This window comes from Mobula hypostoma, chromosome 25 (assembly GCF_963921235.1).
Source record: "Mobula hypostoma chromosome 25, sMobHyp1.1, whole genome shotgun sequence".
Lineage (NCBI taxonomy): Eukaryota > Metazoa > Chordata > Chondrichthyes > Myliobatiformes > Myliobatidae > Mobula > Mobula hypostoma.
This window is the reverse complement of record NC_086121.1, coordinates 12,245,455-12,260,312: the sequence shown is the minus strand read 5'-3', so window position 1 is coordinate 12,260,312 and position 14,858 is coordinate 12,245,455. Positions and strand designations below refer to the sequence as shown.

At 41.7% G+C, this 14,858-nt stretch overlaps 1 protein-coding gene and 1 long non-coding RNA gene across 3 annotated transcripts in view; one reads left to right on the top strand and one right to left on the bottom strand.

Annotated features, from left to right (window-relative positions):
• LOC134337792 (uncharacterized) overlaps positions 1–14,858 on the bottom strand; it is a 129,733-nt gene that overhangs the window by 15,115 nt on the left and 99,760 nt on the right. The gene's annotated exons all lie outside the window — the stretch shown is intronic.
• Positions 1–14,858, top strand: part of ttc34 (tetratricopeptide repeat domain 34) — an 81,176-nt gene that overhangs the window by 10,229 nt on the left and 56,089 nt on the right. For both annotated transcript variants that reach the window (XR_010016068.1, XM_063033033.1), the window contains exons 2-3: positions 4,568–6,230; positions 13,347–13,572. Coding sequence is in view for 1 of the 2 variants with exons in the window: in XM_063033033.1 (XP_062889103.1) it covers positions 4,618–6,230; positions 13,347–13,572 (1,839 nt within the window). In the remaining variant the exon portion in view is untranslated. The remainder of the gene's footprint in view (positions 1–4,567; positions 6,231–13,346; positions 13,573–14,858) is intronic.

Here is a 14,858-nt window from a genome sequence, read left to right as displayed (position 1 = left end):
ACCTCCACAAGAGTGCATACATTTTATGTACCTCCAAGTAGTCAGTAACTATTCATGGCTCATAGGAGCTACCAATAAATTTGGTAATCTGAGAGATGTAATTTACAAAACATTTGTTTTTTTTCTTTAAATGCAGAAATGCTTGAAGGTTGATGTGCTACTTTCAGCACATAGTAACAGAATTCTCAGCGTGACAAGTATCATTTACTTGTGAGAGGAAATTGGTCCAAATTGATAACTTATTTGACTCTTCCACCATGAACAAAGATCAGCATGAACAGGCCCTTCCATCTGCTTGCCCATTCAATGCAGTTGTGTTCAAGCTGATCTTAGCCTCAACTCCACTTTCCAGCCTGATTCCCATAATTACAGACTCCTTTACAATCTGCCCTTCCCAGCCTTTAAAGTATTTAGCCTTTATAGCATTCCGCAGTAGGAAGTTTCCAACTCTTATGCGTATACAACTATAAGGTTTTTCCCCATTTAATCTTAAATGGCAACTGTCTGTATGACCATAAGATACAGGAGTAGAACTAGGCCATTTGAGCCATCGAGCCTGCTCTGCCATTTCATCATGGCTGATCCAATTTCCCTCTCAGCCTCAATTTCCATCCTTTGCTTCATATCCCTTCATGCCGTGACTAAGCAAGAATTTATCACCCTTTGCCTTAAATATACCCAATGACTTGCCCTCCACAGCTGCCTATGGCAACAAATTCCATAGCTTCACCACTCTGGCTAAAAAAAAATTCCTCGTCATCTACGTTCTATTGAGGATATGTCCTTTCGTTCTTGACTTCCCCACCATGGGAAACACCCTTTCCACACCCACTCTAGAAAGGCCTTTCAACATTTGATAGGTTTCAATGAGAACCCCACCCTCATTCTTCTGAATTCCAGGGAGTACAGGCCCAGAGCCATCAAACACTCCTCATATAATAAGCCTTTCAACCCCGAATCATTTTTGTGAACCTCTTTTGAATCCCCTCCAATGTCAGCATATCCTTTAATAGATACGGGTCCCAAAACTGCTCACAGTACTCAGGTAAGGCCTCACCAGTGCTTTGAAACCTCAACATTACATCCATTCCTTTATATTCTAGTTCACTCAAAACGAATGTTAACATTGTATTTGCCTTCCTCACCACTGACTCAACCTGCAAATTAACCTTTAAGGAATCCTGTTTGAGGACTCCCAAGTCCCTTTGCACCTCAGATTTTTGAATTTTCTCTTCATTTAGGAAATAGTGTACACATACTACTTCTACAAAATTGCATGACCATACATTTCCTGACACTGTATTCCATCTGCCACTTCTTTGCCGATTCTTCTAATCTGTCAAAGTCCTTCTGTAGCCTCTCTACTTCCTCAACACTACCTGTCCCCCCTCCTATATTTGTATTATCTGAAAACTTAGCCACAAAGCCATCAATTCCGTCATCTGGATTACTGGCATATAATGTAAAAAGCAGTCCCAACACAGACCCCTGTGGAACACTAGTCACCAGCAGCCAACTAGAAAGGTCTCCTTTATTCCTACTCTTTGCTCCTGCCAATCAGCCAATGCTTCATCCATGGTAGTATCAATCCTGTGATACCACCTGCTTAGTGTTAAGCAGCCTCGTGTGGCATCTTGTTAAAGACCTCCAAGTTCCCCTAAAACCACATCCTTAACAGTCAACTCCAGCATCTTCCCAACCACTGAGGTCAGACAAACTGGCCTATAATTTGCTTTCTTCTGCCTCATTCCCTTCTTGAAGAGTGGAGTGACATTTGCAATTTTCCAGTCCTCTGGAACCATGCCAGAATCTATTAATTCTTGAAAGACCAGTACTAATGTCTCCACAATCTCTTCACCCATCGTTTTCAGAACCCTGAGGAGTAACCCATGTAGTCCAGGTGACTTATTTGTCTTCAGGCCTTTCAGTTTCCCGAGTACCTTCTTCCTAGTATTGGCAACTTCCTCACTTCTGTCTTCTGACACCCTTGAACTTCTGGCCTACTGTTAGTGTCTTCCATGGTGAAGACTGATGCAAAATACTTAATCATTTTGTCCGCCATCTGCTTGTGCCCCAATACTACCTCTCCAGCATCATCTTCTGGAAGTCCAATATCTACTCTCTTTTACACTACATATACCTAAAGAAACTTTGGTTTCCTTTTTAATATTATTGGCTAGCTTGCCTTTGAATTCCATCTTTTTTCTGACTTTTTTTTAGTTACCTTCTATAGGTTTTTAAAGCTTCCCAATCCTCTAACTTCCCACTAATGTTTGCTCTATTATATGCCGTCTTCAGCTTTTATGTTGGCTTTGACTTCTCTTGTCCTTTGACAGTGCCCCTTAATTCAGTATTTCCATTGGAGGAAGCAATGCTTCTATGTTGTCTAGCCCTTTCAGAATCTTGTCCATATCAGTATAATAATCAGAAAGGTAATCTAAACCTTTCATTGCAGGTAAAGCTATCATTTTTATTGCCTATCACACCTGCCAAGGGATCAACATTTGTTTTTGCTACAATTGTTAATTATTATTTACAAGCTCATGATGTTTTCATTTAAATCTCCATATCAATTTTTCAAGCACTCTTTCCTCAATATTAATTTGGCTACCATATGTATTATGAAACTGCCCTTTTCTAAGTTTGTTTTCTTGAATTAGCAAGGATATTGATTTAAATTTGTAGTATAAGAGCTGGAATTCATTAAGATGCACATTCCTTTTCCCCTCTCTTATCCCCCTTCACTGCCACTAACAATAATAAGTTAATGGAGGAAGTTTTACAAACATGCTTGCTGAAGGATTAAGACAGGTTAATTTTGTTGTTTGTATTCAAAAATTTTGGGATTCTTGTGCTAGAGTATTAAACATGTTCCTTTCTCATTGTGAAGATAATTCAGAAAAGCAGAACAAAATTAAATAGAAATGAAACAATGCACGTTAACAGGTTTCTACTTTCACCCATATAACTCAATTATTTTCCCTGTTGTGGACATTGAATAGCTTCTGAGACAAAAAAAAATCTTAAAAACTCCTCTACATTAGTGAAACCCGATGCAGACTGGGGGACTACTTCGTAGAGCACCTCCGCTCTGTCTGCCACAACAGACAGGATCTCTCAGCAGCCACCCACTTCAACTCTGCTTCCCACTCCCATTGAGATATGTCCATACATGGCCTCCTCTACTGCCATGATGAGGCTAAACTCAGGTTGGAGGAGCAACACCTCATATACCGTCTAGGTAGTCTCCAGCCCCTTGGTATGAACATAGAATTCTCCAACTTCTGGTAATTCCCTTCCCCTCCCTTCCTCTATCCCTATGTCGCTCCCCCAGCTGCCTATCACCTCCCTCATGGTTCCGCCTCCTTCTACTACCCATTGTTTTCCCCTGTTCCTTCTTCACCTTTCCTGCCTATCACCTCCCTGCTTCCCCTCCCCCACCCCCACCCCTTTATCTTTCCCCTTACTGGTTTTTCACCCGGAACCTACCAGCCTTCTCCTTCCCACCCTCCCCCCACCTTCTGTATAGGGCCTCTGCCCCTTCCCTCTACAGTCCTGATGAAGGGTTCCAGCCCGAAACGTCGACTGATCGTTTCCATGGATGCTGCCCGACCTGCTGAGTTCCTCCAGCATGTTGTGAGTGTTGCTTAAATATTCATTTATTGAGATAAAAGCATGAAATAAGCCTTTCCAGCCCCTTGAACGACAATGCCCAGCAACCCTCCAATTTGACCCTAGCCAATTTACAATGACCATTTATCGTACTAACCAGTACATCTCTGGACCATGCAAGGAAACCGGAGCACCTTGAAGAATCCTACGCAATCATAGGGAGCATGTACAAACTTCTTACAGACGGCGGTGGGAACTGAACCTGGATCGCTGGTCCTCTAAAGCATTGTGCTAACCACTAAGCTATCATGATGCCACTCTAGGTCAGGCAGTATCTATGGAGAAAAACATTGTTTCTAGTCAGTGGCCTCTATCACAACTAGGGAGAATGGGGAAAATAGTGAGGGGGAATAAACAAAGTGAATGTCTGTGCAAACTAAGAACATTCAGATGTCACAGTTTCAAGAGAGTGGTAGGAGTTAATTTTGATTGTTCTGTCTGGAAATGACTATAAAACCATGATGATTGAGAAATAAATATGGACAGATGCAGTTGGGAAACTCCCAAATCCATCACACAAAACTTCACTAATGGAAGTGAGGGTGTGATGTCCACAGGAATTAAGCAAATGCATTGTCTCTGCATAATGATAAGCTTCTGAATCCTAATCCTTGGAGGGGCAATGGTTAACTCATTGGAGCATGTAGGAGACAAACTCTAAAACTACTCAATCAGGTGTCAAGTTAAATCCAGTATAAAACTATTTTGTCCAATGGCACTGGTAAGAAAGTGGTCAGTACAATTGGACAAAATAGTAAGTTTCTTACTTGTACCTTTAAAGTTTTGACAAAGGTAAACTTTAAAGATACAAGAAAAGAAATTTAGTTAGGTTCGCCCTGGTTGGAAGGAATTAGTTAGAGAAATGTAACCTGGAATTTCAATGTTTCTTTTCCAGATGTGGTTTATTCGCTCGGCTTTGGGAGATGACAGCTCGGAATCATTGTGATGTCTGAACAGAAGCTGTATGGCCAACCCTGCGCCGACGGCGACCGGCACCTGGCGTGCGGTGATCCAACCAGAGCCACCGCCTGTTACACTGCAGCTTTCCTTCGGGACGCCGAGTCGACAGCCCACCACGTACACTCTCTGGGGGAATCCGGCCTGGCCAGCATCGTTGCCGTGTTGGAGGGCTGGTGCGCCGGCCACACATGGGTGCCGCTCCAGACCGGCACCGAGCCGGCCGGTGAGGCGCCCGTGAACACTGAGATAGTCACCGACTTCCTCTTGTTATTGAACCCCAGCAACCTGATAGCCTCGGTGCTGAGAATGGAAACTCTGCTAAGGAACGGGCAGCACGACGAGGCGGTGAGCCGCTGCAACGCCCTGCTCAATGCGCATCCGAACCACTCACTGGGCTTGCTGCTAACTCGGGCCCTGGCCTGGGTCCTATCCGACGAGCACTCGAGCAACGGCGTCGTGGACTACCTCCAGGCCTTCGCCAAGCGCCGGGAAGAAACCGTAGCGTTCGTGACCACCGAGCAGAAGGCTGACGTGCCGCGCGTCGTCCACGCCTTCAAACACTACCTGTCCCAACGAGAAAAGGTCGCGCACAACGACCGGTTGCTTGGCGACTGCCGCCGTTTTCTGGCGGCCGTGACAGCTGCTGACGGCGCCGCGCGGCCCCGTGACGGCGGTGTCCCTCGCGCGAACGCCACGCGCCAGATGGAGAAACGGCGGATGGAAGACGTCGCGGGGAGCGGCGCGCCGGTAGGGTTTGGCCTCGATGGATCGAGCCCCCGGTACCGAACCTCCGGCCTCATCAGCCGGGCCGCCGCCCACTTCGTCATGGGCAATTGTCTGAGGCGGGTTATTCGTGACCTGTCCTCGGCCTTCGAGAACGATCCGGTACTCGCCAGGAAACACTTCGAGCGGCTCTTCTCTCCCGCCGCCGCCGCCTCCCTCCTCGAGCAGTGCAAGTGCATTATCGATGCCCAACTCGCCGACTACCGGGAGACGGTGTGCCGCCGGCCCGACCTCCGATCGGACGCCGGCGCCGACCTCCTCGTGCCCGTCCTCGAAGCCCTGCAGCTGCAAATCAACGTCGATGCCCAGGCTAACCGGGACACACGGATCCGGCTGGCCGACTGCAGGCTTCTGACCGGGGACGTGCGCGGCTCGCTCGAACTCTGCCGGAGCCTGGCTTCGTCCGATGGGGCCGCCTACTCCAACTCCATCATGGCCCTCCGCGCCATCTGCCACCTGCACGCCGGCGATCACCGGCAAGCACTCGCTGACTTCCAGGCCATCGTGGAGCAGGAGTTGCCGCATCCGGATAGCTGCGTTCGGGCCATGTGTGGCCGCGGCTTGCTGAGGTTGCTGGACGGTCAGCCCTATCTAGCGGCTTTGGACTACATCACTGCTAGCAGACTGCGGCTGGAAGAAACCGCCTTCTTCGTTAAGGCTTACGTGCCGTGGAACCAGCGGGGCCTCTTGTATAAGGTGCTTCAGGAGGAAGGGGAGAAAATGGTGCGGAAAAAGCCGTGCTGCCCACTGTCTGGTGCTGGACCCCGTAAGAAAACAGCAGAGTCCGGAGACCAAGGCTCTTCCAACAAAGAAAAGTATGGCTCTCAGTGGAAACAAACTAATTCCATTAAATCTAGCGTAGATTAACTCAAATTCATTTAGAAGTTAACTTTTGCACTTCAATTTCAAAGTAACTTCAGACACGGTATGGAAGTTAATATTAGTAAATTGTTTATACACGCTAACGTCGGGCTCCCTTTCTTGTGAGGTGGCATTCTTGAGTTCTAGAGATGGATTGTAGTCTGGCATAATTCCATAAATCCTAGAGAGGTCCCAGGGAATTGGAAAACTGTAGGTGTAAAGCTATTATTCAAGAATGATGGGAATCCAAAAGAAGGAATCCATAGTTCTCATTGGGATATTGAGGGAATCTAATAAAAGATGTAGTAGCAGAACGGTCACAAAATTATAAAGTAGTCAAGCAGAATAGCCATATCATGGAAATTTGTAGTTTTTGGGGATGTAGTAACTAGTAACCAGTAGTTAAAGAACACATACCACATATAAGGCACTGCTCATGAGAAAGAACCTTGAGATTGAGGATCACTGATTTCCACACTAGTTTGGTGGATTCCGAGGTGACTGAAACCAACAGGAACCACAGACTCCCCACAGTTGGGGGCAGGTTACAGCATCTGAGTCTGTGAGCTTGTGAGATGATCTGGAATTACTCAGGGCCCTGTGTATTCCCAGTGTAATGCCCTTAGTGTTCTTAATACCATGAGTATTTGCAGACTAGGGATTCACAAATGGGAATGTGGCAATATTTTTAAAAAGGTTTGAGAGTGTCATTGAATTATCTTCCACCTGTAACCTTTTTGTAACAGACCGCAGTAGTAATTCTGTTTCAAGAAATGGTGATGGGCATGTAAATTGCCTGACCTGCACCGGGGAACCGATTGACTTTGTTGTTTAGTTGTTAAGTTGAGACCGAGTCTTGCTGACCTCATAGACCATAGACCTCATGGTCCATAGGTTTTTCATGGCAAGATACGGAAGTAGATTGCTGGGTCTTTTTTCTGCGCAGATACTGCTGCTGCCCAGGTTAGGACTCAGCTGATTGACTACTAGGGCATAAATCGCCGGGAATGTTAACCTGGATCAGGACACTGTCAAGTTCTTTCCTTTGTGGTAAAATTGGAAGATTTTGCAGAAGTTTCAGTGATGTTTTTGTGGTGCCTTGAGATACTTAGAATGTAGACCATAGAAATCTACAGCACATTGCAGGCCCTTTGGCCTGCCATGATGTGTCGACCATTTAACCTGGAAACTGCCTAGAATTTCCCTACTGCACAGCCCTTTATTTTACTAAGCTCCGTGTACCTATTGTATCTGCCCCTACCACCATCGCTGACAGTGTATTCCACGCACCCACCACTGTGTGTGAAAACTTACCTCTGACATTCCCCTTGTACCTACTTCCAAGCACCTTAAAACTATGCCCCCTTGTGTTAGCCATTTCAGCCCTGGGAAAAAGCCTTTGGCTGTCTACATGATCAATGCCTGTCATCATCTTGTACACCTCTATCAGGTCATCTCTCAACCTCTGTTGTTCCAAGGAGAAAAGGCCTAGTTCACTCAAACTATTCTCATAAGGCATGCTCTTCAATCAGGCAACATCCTGGTGAATCACCTCTACACACTTTCAAAAGTATCCTCATCCTTCCTGTAGTGATGTGACGAAAACTGAACACAGTACTCCAAGTGGTGTCTAACTAAGGTCTTGTACAATTTTAACATTACCTCATGACTCTTGAATTCTTTCTTTTCTTTCTTTTTCTTTCTTTCTTTCTTTCTTTTTAAATCTTTTTATTGAGTAAGTATACAAAAAAGGTAAGCCATATAAACATATAAAATACTACAATGTAATTTAAGCATAAGAAACCAAGATAACATAATAGTATACTAAATTTTATATATATCAATGGAAAAAAAGAAAAAAAAAAACCCCCAAAAAAAACCCACCGTGCAACTAACTAAAAGCAAGGCAAAGCAATGGGCTAACTTGAAACCAAACAGAGTTAAACTTAAAATCACGTCCTCAATCCCGACCTCCATTAAAACAGTGAAAAAAAAACAAGAAGGGTAAATATTACATTAAATGAAAATATCGAATAAAAGGTCCCCAAATCTGTTCAAATTTAAATGAAGAATCATAAAGGTTACTTCTAATTTTCTCCAAATTCAAACATAAAATCGTCTGAGAAAACCAAAAAAAGGTAGTTGGAGCATTAAGCTCTTTCCAATGTTGTAAAATACATCTTTTCGCCATTAAAGTAAGAAATGCAATCATTCTACGGGCTGAAGGGGAAAGATTACTAGAAATTTTAGGTAGTCCAAAGATAGCAGTAATAGGGTGAGGAGAGATATTTATATTTAATACCTTAGAAATAATATTGAAAATATCTCTCCAAAAAGTTTCCAAAGTAGGGCAAGACCAAAACATATGAGTTAAAGAGGCTATCTGCCCCGAACATCTATCACAGAAAGGATTAATATGCGAGTAAAAACGCGCTAACTTGTCTTTGGACATATGTGCTCTATGAACCACTTTAAATTGAATTAGGGAATGTTTAGCACAAATAGAGGAAGTATTAACTAATTGTAAAATCTGCCCCCAATCATCCACAGAAATGGTAAGCCCCAATTCCTGTTCCCAATCTACCCTAATCTTATCAAATGGAGCTTTCCTAAGTTTCATAATAATATTATAAATCATAGCCGATGCACCTTTCTGACATGGATTAAGGTTAATTATCGAATCTAAAATATATATAGGAGGAAGCATTGGAAAGGAAGAAAGTATAGTACTTAGGAAATTTCTAACTTGTAAATATCTAAAAAAATGTATTCTTGATAAGTTATATTTATTAGATAATTGTTCAAAAGACATAAGGGAACCATCTAAAAATAAATCCAAAAACCGTAAAATACCCTTAGTCTTCCAAGTTTGAAAAGCACGATCCGTAAAAGAGGGAGGAAAAAATATGTTACCTAAAATAGGAATCGCTAACCCGAATTGATTAAGATCAAAAAATTTTCTGAATTGAAACCAAATGCGCAAAGCATATTTAACTATCGGGTTAGAGACCTGCTTAAGGCGTTTCGAATCAAAAGGAAGAGAGGAACCTAAAATAGAACCAAGTGTATAACCCTGAACAGATTGTAATTCCAATGCTACCCATTTAGGAATAGATAGTATGTCCCGGTCAAGTAACCAAAATTTCATATGTCGAATATTAATAGCCCAATAATAAAATCTAAAATTAGGTAATGCTAAACCTCCATCTCTCTTAGCTTTCTGTAAATGTATTTTACCCAGTCTCGGATTCTTATTCTGCCAAATAAATGAAGAAATTTTAGAGTCAACTTTATCAAAAAAAGATTTAGGAACGAAAATTGGTAATGCCTGAAACACATATAAAAATTTTGGCAAAAAAAACATCTTAACTGCATTAATACGACCAATCAAAGTTAAATATAAGGGAAACCATTTAGATGAAAGTTGAGTAATATGGTCTATTAATGGTAAAAAGTTAGTCTTAAATAAATCTTTATGTTTACAAGTAATTTTAATCCCAAGATATGAAAAGTAATTATTAATCAATTTAAATGGAAATTTATAATATAAGGGAAGATGTTTATTAATCGGAAAAAGTTCACTCTTACTAAGATTTAATTTATAACCTGAGAAAAGACCAAATTGTGCTAATAACTCTAAAACAGCAGGAATGGATCTCTCAGGATTAGAAATATATAAAAGTAAATCATCAGCATAGAGTGATAATTTATGGGACTTTAATCCCCGAGTTATCCCAGTAATATTTGAAGATTCTCGAATAGCAATTGCAAGAGGTTCTAAAGCAATATCAAATAATAGGGGACTAAGAGGGCAGCCTTGTCGAGTACCACGAAAGAGAGGAAAAAAAGGTGAGTTTAAAGAGTTAGTACGAACCGAGGCTACAGGGGAGTAATATAACAGTTTAATCCAGGATATAAATTTCAAGCTAAAATTAAACATTTCAAGCACCTTAAATAAATAAGGCCATTCTACTCTATCAAAAGCTTTCTCGGCATCTAAAGAAATAACACACTCAGGAACATTTTGTGAGGGAGTATAAACGATATTTAACAATGTACGAATATTATAAAAAGAGTAATGACTCTTGAATTCAATCCCACAGTTGATGAAGGCCATCTTAACAACACTGTCAACCCGCGCAGCAGCTTGGAGTGTCCTATGGACATGGACCCCAAGATCTCGCTGATCCTCCACACTGCCAAGAGTCTTACCATTGATATTAAAAATCACAAAGAGGAGGCGTCCCAGAACAGATCCTAGTGGAACACCACTGGTTACTGTACTCCATGCAGAATACGAACCATCTGCAACCACCCTCTGCCTTCTGTGGGCAAGCCAATTCTGGATCCATAAAGCAAGGTCTCCGTGGACCCCATACTTGCTTACTTTCTGAATCAGCCTTGCATGGGGTACCTTATCAAATGCCTTGCTGAAATCCATATACACTAAATCCATTGCTCTAGCTTTATCATGGTGTTCTGTTATATCCTTAAAGAACTCAATTCGGTTTGAAAGTCACTACCTGCCCTTGACAAAGCCATGCTGACTATCCCTAATCAGATTGTCTCCAAATTCTCATAAATTCTGCCTCTGAGAATCTTCTCCAATATCTTGCCCACCATTGAAGTAAGACTCACTGGTCACTAATTTCCTGCGTTACCTCTACTCCTTTTCTTGAACAAGGGGACAATGTTTGCAAACTTGCAATCTTCTAGTGCTTCTCACGTCCCTATTGATGATGCAAAGATCATCACCAGAGGCTCAGCAATCTCCTCCCTCACCTCCCACAATAGCCTGGGATATATCTCGTCCAGTCCCGTCAACTTATCTAACTTGATACCTTTCAAAAGCTCCAGTACATCCTCTTCTTTAATGTCTATACGGTCAAGTGTTTCAGTCCGTTATAAATCATCCTCACAATTGCCAAGGTCCTTTTCACTGGTGAATACTAAAGCAAAGTTTTTTTTTAAGTACCTCCGATACCTCCTCCAACTCTATGCACATGTTTCCACTATTGTTTCTGATTCGGCCTATTCTCATACGTCTCACCCTCTTGCTGTTCACATACTTGTAGAATGCCTTGGGGTTTTTCTCTATCCTGCTTGCCAAGCCTTCTCATGGCCTCTTCTAGCTCTCCTAATTTCATTCTTGAGCTCCTTCCTGGCACTGTTGTAAATTTCTAGAGCTTTAACAGTAGTTAGTTTCTTGAAGCTTTCGTAAGCTTTTCTTTACTTTTTAACTGCATTATTTTACATCCTTTGTACACCATGCTTCTTTTACCCTACCATCCTTTCCCTGCCTCAATAGAACATACCTATGCAGAATGCCATGCAAACCACTCCACCCTCTGAACATTTGCAACATTTCTGCTGTGCATTTCACTGAGAACTTCTGCTCCCAATTAATGTTCCCAAGTTCCTGCCTAATAGCATCATGTTTCCCCCTACCCCAATTAAATGTTTTACCAAATTGTCTGCTCCTATCCCTCTCCTGCGCTATGGTAAAAGAAATAAAGTTGTGATCACTACGTCCAAAATGCTCTCCCACCAAGAAATCTGACACCTGACTAGGTTCATTTCCGAATATCGGAATAAGTACAGGCTCTCCTCTAGTTGGCTTATCTACATATTACGCCAGGAAACCTTCCTGAACATACCTAACAAAGTCCACCCCATCTAAACCGCTTGCTCTAAGCAGATGCCAGTCAATATTAGGAAAGTTAAAATTGCCCATCACAACAACCCTATTATTATTATTGCACCCTTACAGAATCTGCCTCCCTATCTGCTCCTCAATGTCTTTGTTACTATTTGGGGGAGGGGTCTCTGTACTTACTGCAGGTGGTCCAGATTTTCAGACCACAAAGAAACCAGGAAACACCATGTATACCATGAGGTCTGTTAGCATTGTCCTATAGCATGGAAGCCAGGCTTTTTGGCCTCCTATGGCCATTCACCTTGTTGCACTAAAGCTCTCAAATCTGCATCATCTGACACCCCTCCCCCCTCCCATAACAATTTTGCTACTCATTTATAGGTATACCAAAGGGCAATTTACAATGGTCAAATAAATAGCTAGCCAGTACATTTTTGAGGAAATTGGAGCACTCAGGATAACATAGAGAATGTGCAAGCTCCACAAAGACAGCAGTGAAAGTCAAAATTGAATCTAGATCTTCGAAGCTGTCATGCAGCATCACAAACAATTCACTGTCAGGTCAGAGGTCTTGATCTTCATATTAATTTTTCCTTTGGCTAAGTATTCATTAGGTTATTCATTCAGAGATTCAACTCTGTTTACTAAAAGTACAGGTATTAGTGATTTGGGTATAGGGGCTAAGTTGCTGATGATACAAAAAAAACACTTCCACCCCTCTGATTTCTTGGTACCGTAAGATTTAGCAAATTATTTTTTCAGTGTTTTTTTAATCATTCTTCAAAAGTGGATACCTCATAATTTCATCTATTGTACTCCATATCACAACTTCTTCCCTACTCAGTTTACATATATATATCTGTTTATAGGCTCTGTGCATTTTTCACAACTTCCCAACATACCTATCTTTGTATCATGAGCAATATATTTTGACCTTTCATCCAAATCATTAATGTAGATTAGTTTAGTGTTTTTCCCTTTTTAGGATAAGAATTTGGACAGAATGGGCATTTGACATTGGTTTTTTTGGATTTTAAATAAAGCATGTACTGTACAAAGTCTCTGAAGGCATGTACAGAACCCTTTTTATGTGTCATTACCTCCTGGGGAACTGCTACTTAACATAGACAGTACTGTAGTGTTTACCAAGCGTTTAGTCTTGGCTGCTGAGAGAGCATTGAATATGTGCTGCTAATTAGTTACCACCCATTAAAAGGAAGAAAGTTACAGAATTGTTCCTGTGAAGATTTTGTTTGTTCTTACGGCCAGTTAGAGTTCACACTTGAGTGTTCAATCCAAATATTGTTTTTTAAAGGTAAAGGCATAGCAATACAGAAAAAAACACTGATATGGCATTTGAGTTTTAAAGGAGAAAAACTAAACTAAATACAAACAAATTTTCTTCTTTCTCTAGAGATGCACTGGGTGTTCATTACTTGGCCTTGCTGCTGTTAGAACTGGACCCAACAGATGAGCTTTCCCAAATTTTATACGCAGATGCTCTTTATCAACTAGGCCGAACAGAAGAGGCTCATAAAACGTTGCTGGTATCACTTGGCAAGAATTCTTGGTGTACTTCAGTCTTGGCTCGGCTAACTCTCTTTCAGTTGAAAAAAGGCTTTATATATGAATCTAACCAGGTACAATACTTGATGCTCGGGTCTCTACAAGTTAGAACAATCAAAGGGTAATTCTCTTGCTCTTGCATCTTTCTCTTTATACCTATGTTGATAGATACAGAATTGTGCCTTGATCTCTGAATGTTCACTGCCTTGTTGACAAGATGCTTTGCAGTCAGTTAGACCAGAGGTCACGTGCCTTCTTGGAAGCACTTCTTCACAGCTATAAAAACTTCTGCAATTCAGATCATCAACATAAGGTTTTAATGAGAGAAGAATGAATGGATTTGTGGAATAGTATTTTGAACTTGGTTTAAAATCATTTGAAAATGCAAGTGATTAAATGTCTTATAGTTAAACAGGAGCTGGAGAGACAGCCTGAGCAGTAATGGGGTAACTCTTAGTGAAGAATAAGATCAGTGTACCAGTGAGAAATGATAGTAACTTGGGAAATCATAATGTAGAATCAGTTGGGTGCAGATGAAAAATAGCTAGTGAATGGAGTCATTGTAGGATTGTTTTTCAGTCAAACAATAACTGTAAATTAAGAAATCTGTACCTAGAGAAATAATAGGGACTTGTAAGAATGATCATGGGTGACTAACCTTTATTTGAAGTTTGAGTATTTATTTTCTTAAATATTAAAATAACATTAAAAGCAAGCTTTCCCAGATTTTCTGATGAGATGGTTAAGTATATTTTAGAGTAGAGATCATAATATGGTAGATTTTCACATTCAGTTTAAGAAGCTTGGCTCGAAAGCTGGTGCTGGTACTTAAAGGTAGGTTTGGCTGAAGTGGAGTGAGCAAATGGATTACAAGGTAAGATTACAATATAAGGTTTTGGAGATCCCTTGAGAAATTAAAATTGACAAGGATAAAGCATCCATGAAAAGAAATTAAATAACGCAAAAATAAAACCAAGCAAATAACATTCAGAACTGAAGTTCACAAAAGTGAGTTCACAGCCACAAAGACAGTTGGGGCCGATCCAGGAGCCTATTATTTGCAGGCTGTAACCTCAGTTCAGTGCAAACATGAGTAAACCTTATGAGCAGTGAGTAGAACACCAGCCCATCCCTGTCCTCCAGCCCCAGCACTCTGACCTTATCAAAGTGGCCTAGTGCTTAAATCGGCCAAACAGCTCTTGTTCCTTGCTCTCAGACCCGGACCCTGCCACTTCAGTTCTGCCTTGTCTTATCTTGCATTTGCCGCTTTGAATGGCCTCAAGTTCACTCCAGCAATGGCCAAATATTGGCTCATTCCCCACCCTTGGGCCTGGACTCCACTGCCTCAATTCATGGTACA